Below are 12,823 nucleotides of genomic sequence, written 5' to 3' on the forward strand. Positions count from 1 at the left end.
TCACTTCCAACCACTTGTGTAATAAAGAGAAAACGTTTTCTTAAAAAAAAATTAAGTAGCAAAGCCCAAGCATATTCAACCAACAAAAGTTGTAAAGAGTCAGCAGCATTACACACAGAATGAATGTCCAACAGCCCCTCCCTACCTGATAAACATCCAAATCATCAATGCGGACAACCACACAGCTAGAGCGCAGCCTGCTCCACGGTGGCTGGCGAGAATCAGGACAAGTCGTTGTTGCCGACTGATCGCTTCCACGTCTTTTGCCAGCAGTACTTCCTTTCCGAGTCGGTGACCCCGCTGCAAAGAAGACAAGAGTGGGAATTGCAGTAACCAGTACTCTTCTAGTGCGGAGGTCACTGGTATGAAGCATCTCCTGTGAAAAAGATGCTTCCCCAACAGCTTTGTCAAGGCGGAACTTTCTATATTTCAGGGAGGCCCACTATCAAAGTTGTCCTGTGTACAAGTTTCACTTGAATGGTACCTTGTGCATTATTCTGCTACATGGCCGAGAATTAACATGTAATACACAATACTTCAGGCAAAGTGCCCATGGCTTTAGAGATCAGCTATTGAAAATCAGTTGCTGAATGAGGCACTTACCTAATTTTTGTTGTATATTTCAGGTGCATCATTCCCCACCCCTTTTCAATCAGTTTTCTAGCCTTCTCACCTGATGCCATGGACCCAATTATATAGGGCTTTGGGCGAGACCACACCTGGAGTAGTGTGCGCAGTTTTGGTCTCCTTACCCAAGGATATAATTGCCTTAGAGGGAATGCAACGAAGGTTCACCAGACTGATTCCTGCGATGAGAGGATTGTCCCATGAGGAGAGATTGTGTAGAATGGGCCTATATTGTGTAGTTTAGAAGAATGAGGTGTGATCTCATTGAAACGTATAATATTCTTAGAGGGCCTGACAGGGTAGATGCTGAGAGGCAGTTTCCCCTGGCTGGAGTCTAGAACTAGGGGTCAGTCTCAGGATAAAGGGTTGGCCATTTAGGATTGAGATGAGGAGAAATGTCTTCACTCAGAGGGTGGTGAATCTTTGGAATTCTCTACCCCAGAGGGTTGTGGTTGCTCAGTCGTTGTGTATATTCAAGAGAGAGATTGATAGATTTTTGGATACGAAAGGAATCAAGGGGTATGAAGATAGTGCGGGAAAGTGGGGTTAAGGTATGAGAGCAGCCATGATGTTATTGAATGGCGGAGCAGGCTCGAAGGGCTGAAGAGCCTACTCCTGCTCTGATTTCTTACGTTATGACTCCTTGCTAGGTTCAGTTCCACAGCCCCCGGAATCTTGTAAAAGTGGTAAATAGTTATACGTTCATATGTACGGAGTGCCGGCAAGCTGTTCAAATGCAGACAGCATTACAGCCAAGCCGTAGCCTGTTCGCACTTAACATCCACTCATGTATTTCCAGGAAGATTTGCTGGATAGCGGTGAGGAGCAGAGACAAACCAAGATTAACTCCATACCGCTCAACCAACTTTTTTAATCTGCACAAGAGGAATCCTGGAACCTTGGATACGTGCTGGAGATCTCAAAGCAGAACAATCTGACTCCAAATTATTTCAACTGGCAAAGGTAGGTTATAAGCAATACAAGATATTACACCTTCCTTCCCCATGCTGGGTAACCATCAATGCTTGTTGCATTGACCGCGATCCAATACAGTACTTCCTACCGCACCCCTTAACCTCATTAAATCCTTAATACAGGCAACCATCTAGTTTTTCTCCTTATACAACTCAGAGGTAGAGCTGGAAGAACCCCCTTTAAATCGATATGAATTAAAGTATTAAAGGAGATAGTTCAGTATGAAAAACAGTGAGTATTCTTCCAGATTGAGTTGAGAGAAATTTTTCAAGACATGGTTTTAATTTCTGGATTACTGCAAAAATGCCCAAACCACAAACAGAAATATAAAACCCAGAAAAACACATAGTATCTAACCTACTGAACAACAGTTGTGTATTTTTAAGCAACTCATAATAAAGGTCTAAACTATCCGAGAAAATACAATAATTAATACAAGCTGCCTTGGTCCTCCACATTATGGCCATTATTTTACTCAACTTATCGGACACTCATCCGAACTAAAAAAGTGGCACAATATGCAAACAGCGTCACACTAACTGCATAAAGTTACACAGTAATACAATTGTTAGAAGTTTTTGGGTCTGCCCGAGAAATTCTCTCAGGCACTCCAAGCGTCTTAGTCAGGAGTGTGAGTAATTACACAATAGCGAGATTTGGGGTTTAACAATAATCTCATCTCAACTCGATATTGTGTCTTTCTATGTGCCCTCATGTGCGCTTCTTCAATCTTTTTGAAGATGGACTGAGGAATACAGTGAGACAAGACTTATATAGGAATAATTATGCTGCTTTACTTCAGATAGCAAATTAGTGCACGAGTAACTGTCAAAGCAACTTTCTGGGATAGTTTGGGAGACCTTTATTATAAGAGCTCATTAAAAATATACAACAACTCCGTTCAGTAGGTTGGATACGAGGTGCTTTTCTGGGTTTTGTTTCTATTTGTGGTTTGGGCAGTTCTGAAATTTCTAGAAATTAAAAAACCATGTCTTGAAAAATTTCTCATAACTCAACCTGGGAGAATGAAGTAGAGAAAAAATAATAAACCACATGCCCTGTCCCTTTTCTGGGCTGACTTGTGTTTTTTCCCCCATTACTTTTCTTTATAGGAAACTTGTAACTGCAAAAGCTGACCAGCTGCATTATTGCTCTAGCTCTGGGCCCCAGGCCTACAACTAGCAATGTTTTGTTTACAATCTGCTGCTCATTAATCCTTTTGCCGCTCTCTGTTCCCAGCCCGACCTTTTCCTCATTGGCGATGTGTGAATAGGCTGGTCAAAAACCTGCTCCCTCTCTCCCCCACCTCCGCCCACTCTTGAGGTATGCGTTTAAAGAAAACATCTTTTGTTGCCCTCACAATGAATGGGAACCATCCTGGTTAATGGGCCTGGGATGAGACAAGTGACGCTCGTTCTATCAATGTTGAGATAGACTGTGAGCTATGACAAACTTCTTGTTAAGTGTGCCAAAATTTGAAAACCACAGCAAGCAAGAAGCTGTTGCAACATCCTAATTATAAAAACTTGTTTGGTTGCCAATTGACTTCATAGCAAAACTGTGACAGTCCCAATCTCATGGTCAATTTTCCAGCAAATAGTCAAACCAATAACCGACACTTCTCCAGCCTCTTAACACATGACCTCCTTGCCTCACTGAGAATCCTGCCTCTTGGGGCCTACATGGATAAATGACTTCCTCTGAGAATGCAAACTCTGGGTGTTTCATTGCTAACACCCTCTAAAAGTGGTGACTGTCCTATCTGGAAAAGAAGCAATCACATCACTGCAGGCAGAAATAGAACTGGACAGCATGGGAAACAAAATCAATTAACACTACTCAAAGACCGACAACCATGTTTATTCACCTATTATCTACAAAAGTTATTAAGCTTTGTTCAGTTACAGAAAAGCTCAGCTCCTTCATTGGTAATGAGCCTTATTATGCGACCCCAACGGGTGTGTACGCGCAAGTTCCGGGTTTAGGCATGCAAAGCGCATGCGCGAAAACCCAGAACTTGCGATTGGTCAAGAATTCTCTTGACAGATCCTCCGTATCCCTGGGAGAAGGGCCTCCGCGGGTGGAGAGTTGCACTATTTGCCCAACTTCCACCTGCTGAATGCCCATGAAATTCTTACGCCTGGTAAAAGCAGGCGTACGGACGCCTGCTTTTACCAGCTTAAAAGTTTTTTTAAAAAAATAGAAAAATAAAATGTTGTAGGAACAGAGGTTCCTATCAAAAAGACTGAGTTCGACTCTGGTTTCATTAAAATTCATTAATTTAATTACCTAATGAGTTTAAACTGGAAACTGCTAGAACACATCAATAACAGGACTACTCTCCTTGAGGGCTCCACGAGGACTGATCCTCTGGTCCGGAGACGGACGTCATGACGTCATCACGTTCTTCCCGCCATTGGGGCATCATGTGACTAACGGCATGACGTCATCACGTTGAAACCGTGCTGTAAAGGTAACTAGGCATTGTACAGTCAAACAGTGTAATTAAAGGTACAGGCACAGACAGTAACCACATTGCTGTTAAAGGAATTATGTACAACCGCTCTGAGTCCTTTGGTGGCTCTGCCACAATGTTATCACTCATTTATACATTAAAAACCCTGTCCAATAAGGTAAGTTTATTTTTAGCCCCGTTAAAACATACTTTTTTCTTAAAAAATTAAATTGTTTAAAAATATTTAATTAAATGGCATTTTAATTAATTTAAATATGTAATTTTTAATTTTATTTCATGTGTTCGTGTATTTTTTTTTTTAAGTGATCCCCATTCATACTTATGGGGTTTCTGTACGTACGGAACTCCCAGAAGTATGAATGGGGATTCCTTTCTTTTATTGGTTGGGTCGGCCCACGTGATCCCAGGGGCGATTGCGAACCGCCTGCACCCCTGGGATACGTGGGGCTCTGCCCGCGCCTACCCGGAGAGGCCCAGGATTGCAAGTCTCCATATCTCCTGGACCACCAGGTAAATGACTAGATTTTGTACAGATCGGAGGCATCCGCCCGCGGGAAGCCTCAGATCACAAATTTTGAGCCAATAACATGAGCTCAAATCAGTTAAACACTGGAGAGGAGATCTATAAGAATCGACAAAAGACTGGAGATTTACAGAATATCGTCAGCCCAATTGTCAGTTAGGAGCTCTCGTGAACATTGAATATACATCTTCGGGATTAGATACCGCAGACTGACATCAAGCGCAGTGTTACGGGATTGCTCCATTGTTGAAGGTGCTGACTTTCATATGAGGCATTAAACCGGGGCTCTGTCTGCCTATTCTATTGGATGGAAAAGATCTTATGGCACTATTTGAATTAACTTCTCCCAGAATCCTGACCAATATTCAACCTCAACCATCACTCAAACACTTTAACTCGTCATTTATGTAATTTGTTGTTTACGGGACAATGTTGCGCATTCACTGGCTGCCACTTTCTCCAACAGAACTGTGATTCATTGTGAAGTGTGTTGGGAGATCCTGAGAACATGAAAGGCACAACAGACTATGCCAGATAATGTGAATTTTTGTGTGCTAAAATAAATAGAATTATTCAGTCACTCAAAATAAGCAATCAAAGTAACAGGAAAGTAGGAATTTAATGCTGAAAAAATTAGAATCAGAGAATTTGAATTATGTGTCTTTGAGTTAGGAGTCAGCTGTGTATGAATGCGTTCTTGAAAAAAAAATCAACCTCTTGCTCCTGAACTCACTCCAGAGTCTTGTAGACCAGTTTACAGTTGACCAAATAAGGCTGCCAGAATCAATCTTCGGCAGCTTTTGAGAACTACGGCTGGGTTGGCAGTCTGTAACATCAGGACCAAGCAGCACCACACAAGATTCTTACCACATCTCAAATTTCACATTTATGAAATACACGAGACCTGGTAGCCCCTGTACCTCAACATGTTTTAATCAACCCAAATACTAGAATACCAGCAACATCAGTTCACATACAGTTTGTACCTGGACAACTCTCTCAAGCAGTGGTATAGCCTGTAATTCTCTGCCTTGTATGGAAAAGTTAAAATACAGAATTAGCCACCACTTCCTAGAAAGGCCATTAGAACATGTGGAAGCTCTGACTTGTTACTGCTACTCAGTGCAAATTCTCCAAGTTTTTCTGCATAAAAGGAACACAATGGTAAATCTAGTAACCCAAATACAAACTGGCAACACAGAAGAATTGAGAGTTTAAATTACAAGGAAAACTGGGAGTCCAGGACTCGGCAATTTCACAACTACTGTGTCATTTTACAAGAATGCTTGAGATTTGCCATCCAGTTGAAATCCCATCATGTAATGCAATTTTAGTGTACCGTACACTCTTCCCCGGCACCTAACTTGGTACAACTTGTGGTCAGGTTAGTGGGTCAAGCCCCACACTAGGGCTCCAGTACATCAGCTAAACTGACTCTAGTGACGACCTGAAGGAGTGCGACCTGAAGGAGTGCTACACCAGAGGTGGTGTCCATCAGATGAGTCCTTAAATTTTAGTTCTGCTTGCCTGTTCCAGTGCTTCACATGGATGTTGAAGGCACTATTCATAGAAGAGCAGGGAATTCACTCAGTGTTTTGATTAAAATTGCTTCTTCAACCAATACCAGCTAAACACAGACTTGACTAGCTAGCTTATTTACAGGATCTTGCTGGCACAGAATGGTTGCTGTGGTTACTTACATAAAAATAACTTACAAAAATGCGACGAGTATTTCTAATGTGCATTTCAGCTTCATCCACAACTTTAATGACCAAAATAAAACTAATGGACAGTTTGAAATCCAGTTTGCAATGCAAATTCCCTTTTTATTTGTGTAGCTAAATTGTTCAGTTGCCAATCTTGCGTTCAATATGCAACAGTGAAAGATATACTTTGATCAGTTTTAAATATAAATTATTCAGAGGTATTCATTAGCTGAATTTATACTGTTCATCAAAGTAAAGATGAATGATGAAGTCGAAGTTATTTCCTATTTCGTGATACAAGCACAAAGCTGGGTACAATGGAAGGATTTGGAATTGTGGACTCCTTTTACAGTGGCATCAACAGGAAATGCATCTTAGATATGGATTTTAGAAGTCTACATCCCCCGTAGATGTAGCAATTTAAACACTCATGAAATATCAACCTTCAACTTCTGAAAGATGAGAACAGCAAATAGATGCTATAGACCATGAAACAATTATAGCATCAGGTTCACACTCACTCGAATGATAATCCTATTGACTGGTCAAGGGCCAGCATGGTTTGCAGCCTTTAGGCTGCCCATGCTCAATAATGTTCTTTCTTACAGGCTACAGGGGGGCGGGCAAGTGATACCTCAAAATCCAAGGAGGAAGAAAAATTAGTTTTAGAAAGATTGCCTGGATGAGTGCAGCTCCAACAACACTCAAGACGCTCGACACCATTCAGGGTAAAGCAGCCCGCTTGATTGGCACTCCATCCACCATCTTCAACATTCACTCCCTCCACCACCGGCGCACTGTGGCTGCAGTGTGTACCATCTGCAAGATGCACTGCAGCAACTCGCCAAGGCTCCTTCAACAGCACCTTCCAAACCCGCGACCTCTACCACTTAGAAGGACAAGGGCAGCAGACGCATGGGAACATCACCACCTACAAATTCCCCTCCAAGCCACACACCATCCTGACTTGGACCTGTATCGCCGTTCCTTCACTGTCGCTGGGCCAAAATCCTGGAACTCCCTTCCTAACAGCATTGTGGGTGTACCTACACCATATGGACTGCAGCGGTTCGAGAAGATGGTGGTGAGCCGCCTTCTTAAGGGCAATTAGGGATGGGCACTAAATGCAGGCCTAGCCAGCGACGCCCACATCCCATCAATGAATAAAAATTTTTTTTTTTTAAATTCAGAGCAAGGACATCATTATCTGCTTGCTTTGATGTGCATTTTGCTAACCACTGCAAAGTTACATTACTTGAGAATTTTATGAACAGAATACAGTGTAGTATGCATCAGACGCCCAGTCATAGAAAATAAACAATGTGAGGTGATGTATTTTGGTAGGAAGAATGGAGAGAATAGAAGCTAAATGGTACAATGTTAAAGGGGGTGCAAGAAGAGAGACCTGGGGGTGTTTGTGCATAAATCTTTGAAGGTGGCAGGACAGGTTAACAAAACAGTTAAGCATATGGGATTCTGGGCTTTATAAATAGAGGCATAGAGTACAAAAGCCAGGAAGTTATGCTAAACTGATATAGAACACTAATTCGGTCCCAGCTGGAGTATTGTGTCCAATTAGGAAGGACGTGAAGTTTTTGGAGAGGGTACAGAAGAGATGTACAGGAAACTTTGTGCTACCCGGCACCGACGGGACCGAGCTGCTGCCGTTCCCTCAAAACTGCCGGACACTCCAGAGCTAATGTTGAAACATACGGAGATTTTCATCTCCGTATGAATCAACAAACCCTGTTGTTTAGCAACAGCCTCTAAACAGTCGGCAAGCGTCTCTGTAGCGTCTCTAGCTGAAGCTGTTGCTTAGCTACAGACCTTGCAGAGCTTGACTGTTCAAAAAAAGCAAAGAATAGAAACAAAAAGAATAAAAAACGGCTCCTGATTTTTGCCGGTGGCTCGAGCTTGCCGGAAGGTTCGCCTCCGGATAACACAAAGTTTCCTGTACTAGAATGGTTCCAGGGATGAGGGATTGCAGTTACGTAGATAAACTAGAGAAGCTGGGGTTGTTTTCTTTAGAGCAGAGAAGGCGAAGAGTAGATTTGATACAGGTGTTTGAGCTCAAAGCTAGATAGAGTAAATAAAGAGAAACTGTTACAATGGCCGAAGAGTCGATAACCAGAGGGCATAGATTTAAAGGTGATAAGAACATAAGAATTAGGAGCAGGAGTAGGCCATACAGCCCCTCGAGCCTGCTCTGCCATTCAATAAGATCTTGGCTGATCTTCGACCTCAACTCCACTTTCCCACCCGATCTCCATATCCCTTGATTCCCCCTAGAGTCCAAAAATCTACCTATCTCAGCCTTGAATCTACTCACTGATTCAGCATCCACTGCCCTTTGGGGTAGAGAATTTCAAAGATTCACAACCCTCTGAGTGAAGAAATTCCTCATCAGTCTTAAATGGCCGACCCCTTATCTTGAGATTATGCTCCCTAGTTCTAGACTCTGCAGCCAGAGGAAATAACCTCTCAGAATCTACCCTGTCAATCCCCCTCAGAATCTTATATGTTTCAATGAGATCACCTCTCATTCTTCAAAACTCCAGCAAGTATAGGCTCAATCTCTCATCATAGGACAGCCCTCTTATCCCAGGAATCAATCTAGTGAACTTTCTTGCACCACCTCCAAGGCAAGTATATCTTTCCTCAGATAAGGAGACCAGAACTGTGCACAGTACTCCAGGTGTGGTTTCACCAAAGCCCTGTACAATTGCAGTAAGACTTCCTCACTCTTATACTCCAACCTCCTTGCAATAAAGGCCAACATGCCATTTGCCTTCCTAATTGCTTGCTAACTCTGTTTCCTGTACGAGGACACCTAAAACTCTCTGAACACCAACATTTAATAGTTTCTCACCACTTAAAAAATATTGTTTTTCTGTTCTGCCTACCAAAGTGAACCACCTCACATTTCCCCACATTATACTCCATCTGCCACTTTATTGCCCACTCACTTAACCCGTCTACATCCCTTTGCAGGCTCTTTCTGTTCTCCAAACAGCTTACTTTCCCACCTAGCTTTGTATAGTCAGCAAACCTGGTTACATTACACTTGGTCCCTTCATCTAAGTCATTAATAGAGATTGTAAATAGCTGAGGCCCAAGCACTGATCCTTGCAGCACCCCACTAGTTACAGCCTGCCAATCTGAAAATGACTCGTTTATCCCTACTCTGTTTCCTGTCGTTATCAATCCTCTATCCATGCTAATATATTGCCCCCAACCCCATGAGCCCTTATCTTGCTTACCAAATGCCTTTTGGAAATCCAAATATGCTACATCCACTGGTTCTCCTTTATCTACTCTGCTAGTTACATCCTCAAAAATCTCTAATAAATTTATCAAACACGATTTTCCCTTCATAAAACCACAATGACTTTGCCTCATCATGTTATGATTTTCTAAGTGCCCTGTTACCACTACCTTAATAATGGATTCCAGCCTTTGCCCGACAACTAAATCAGGCTAACTGGCCTGTAGTTCCCGGTTTTCTCTCCCTCCTTTCTTGAATAGCGGGATTACATTAGCTACCTTCCAATCTGCTGGAACTGCTCTAGAATCTAGGGAATCTTGGAAGAATTTTTGATCGGCAAAACAACCAGAGACGACAGGAGGAAAAACTTTTTTTTACTCAACGAGTGGTTATGATTTGGAATGCACTGTCTGATAGGGTGGTGGAAACAGATTCAATAGTACTTTCAAGAGGGAATTCGATAAATACGGAAAAAAAAATTCAGAGATACGGGGAGTGGGAATAACTAGATTGCTCTTCAAAAGAGCCAGCGCAGACTCAATGGGCCGAACGGTCTCCTCCTGTGCTGTACTACTCTATAATTCCATGACATCAGAATAACAACCTGAAAAGAACACAACTTGTACCTATTATGGTCAGCAACAGAAAGTCATTTTTGATTATAATGCTCAGCATCCTAAAACATCTTATGACTTTTTCCATGATAACGTGACCAGAAAGGAGCTTCCGACCACATATCCGCAGCATAACTAAAATTGCCTATTTCCACCTCCGTAACATCGCCCGCCTCCGCCCTTGTCTTGGCTCATCCGCGCCTTTCAGTACTGCTAGACTTGACTATTCCAATGCACTCCTGGCTGGCCTCCCACGTCTAGACACAAAAGGCATCAAGGGGTATGGAGAGAGCGGGAATACGGTATTGAGATACAGGATCAGCCATGATCGTATTGAATGGCAGAGCAGGCACGAAGGGCTGAATGGCCTACTCCTGCTCCTATTTTCTATGTTTCTATGTTCTACCCTACGTAAACTTTCATCCAAAACTCGGCTGCCCGTGTCCTAACTCGCACCACGTCCCGTTCATCCATCACCCTTGTGTTCGCTGAGCTACACTGGTTCCCGGTTAAGCAACGCCTCGATTTCAAAAGTCTCATCTGTAGTGTATGTAACCTGTACCACCTTAAGAGGATACCTTAAGGTGATGGACTACTTTTTGATGGCTCCTGTACATTGTAGTACCGGTGGTGACCACACCGGTATATAAACCCTGTGGAGCAAAGTGTATTCCAGTTCAGCCCTGACCCTCAGTTACTAAAGACCTGTTTAAGTATTTCTGTAGTCTGTGTCCAGTTATTCAGCATAACTACATTTGAAAGCACAGACTCAACATCATCCTTGTTTTCAAAGCCCTCCATGGCCTCACCTCGCCTTATCTCTGTAATCTCCTCCAGCTTCTCCCCTCCTCCCACCCCCCCTCCTCGCCTTATCTCTGTAATCTCCTCCAGCTCCTGATTATAACTGCTCAACCATTGGTGGCCATGCCTTCTGCTGTCTAGGCCCTAAGCTCTGGAACTCTCTCCCTAAACCTCTCTGCCTCTACCTCTCTTTCCTCCTTTAAGACGCTCCCTAAAACCTACCCATTAAACCAAGCTTTTGGTCATCGGCCCTAATTTCTCCTTATGTGGCTCTGTGTTAAATTGTGTGTCTTATAAGACTGTGAAGCGCCTTGCAATGTTTTACTACGTTAAAGGTGCTATATAAATACAAGTTGTTGTTGTTGTAACTTATTAAAAATGTTCATAGTGCTGAAAAGAAATGGACTCTCGTCCACTAAATAATCTTTAAACCTCCCGTTTCTGAAAAAGGCTAAACACACTTCTTTTGTAAATTTGCAGAAGCAACACAAGAAATCGGAGCCGGAGTCGGCCATTCGGCCCCTTGAACCTGTTCCGCCGTTCAATGAGATCATGGCTGATCTTCTATTTTTCTGTCTTCTATATTTTCCAAGTATAGCTTGCATCTACACAGTGTGTAGGACGTGTTTTGCTTTCACTAAATTTGAACCCGCTTTTCCATGGGACCATGGAGGCTCCAAAAAAGTGGTCAGGTAAGCCACGAGATGCAGGCAAGGAAAGGGAGAGATCATACGACTAAAACTGGGCTTTGAAATCCAGAACAAAACCTCAGATTTCTCTACAGCCCTCCCCTCTCTATTAAATCGAAGAAAAAAAAGAGTATGGATTTATAAAACCTGAAGAAGGATTTTTCAGAACATTACTACAGGTAGACTATCCTTTATCCGAAAACCTCGGGACCAGCCGTGTTTCGGTTTTCGGAGAATTTCGGATTTCGGAAGGTGGGTCGGCGGGGGGTCGTGCGCACGACTTACGCTGACGCTCAGCGTAAGTCGGTGGGGGTCGGGGCCGCGGGGGGTCGTGCGCACGACTTACGCTGACGCTCAGCGTAAGTCGGCGGGGGTCGGGGTCGTGCGCACGACTTACGCTGAACAAAAAAACCTTCGGTTTTTAGAGGGTTTCGGTTTTCGGAAGTTCGGATAAAGGGTAGTCTACCTGTACTAATGTTTACTTTTGTACAACACATCTTTAGAATACAACAGTTCAGCCCATTGCGGGAGTTCCATTGAAGAAATCGAGCTGCAAAAACCACACCTTTTCTTTTGCCAGGAGATTCTTTTGTTGGAGATTTTACAGCTGTTGTGTCCTCATGATGATGTATTATTGTTTGCACTTTGGACTGAAACTCTTGCAGCAGGTCTTGGGCCCAGTGTGATCTGGCTTCCATTGCTTCACAGTGTCTAACCCAGTGTTTGCAGCTATCATCTGCAAGAAAAGTCATTAAGAGCATCATTAATTAATGGTAACTTAATACTGAAAAGAAGAAGTCTGAAAGCCCCTCGAGCAGCTCCCAACGTATCACAACCTAATCCCATGACGACATCACCTTGGAGCGGCATCAACTGCAGTGACGAGTCTGACCATCGCTTGAAACCCCATCGACAATCAGTTCCGTAACTAAGCCTGTTTTGATACTGAAGTTCCTTGAACCATGGGTGGCCAAACTGAGCCTAGGTGGCCACTTGGCTCTGGCAATCTGGTCCTCAAAGCCGAGGCAATTCGGTTGTGTGCGCACCAATATTTCTCATGTTCTGATTTGTCCAATTCTAATTCTAGTTGTCGGTCTGAGGGCTTGGGAAGGGTTGGTCTTAGCATGGTTGCTTTATGAGTGGAAAA

The 12,823-nt window shown here is 43.1% G+C and overlaps 1 protein-coding gene across 3 annotated transcripts in view; it reads right to left on the reverse strand.

Annotated features, from left to right (window-relative positions):
- Positions 1–12,823, reverse strand: part of bltp3a (bridge-like lipid transfer protein family member 3A) — a 184,257-nt gene that overhangs the window by 71,887 nt on the left and 99,547 nt on the right. For all 3 annotated transcript variants that reach the window (XM_086011508.1, XM_086011507.1, XM_086011509.1), the window contains 2 exons: positions 12,242–12,412; positions 146–300 (listed from right to left, as the gene is read on the reverse strand). In XM_086011508.1, the coding sequence (XP_085867634.1) occupies positions 146–300; positions 12,242–12,412 (326 nt within the window). The remainder of the gene's footprint in view (positions 1–145; positions 301–12,241; positions 12,413–12,823) is intronic.

The sequence above is a fragment of the Somniosus microcephalus genome, chromosome 18, assembly GCF_052327205.1.
Source record: "Somniosus microcephalus isolate GS21.2 chromosome 18, FLI_Smic_1.0, whole genome shotgun sequence".
In the NCBI taxonomy this organism is placed as follows: Eukaryota; Metazoa; Chordata; class Chondrichthyes; order Squaliformes; family Somniosidae; genus Somniosus; species Somniosus microcephalus.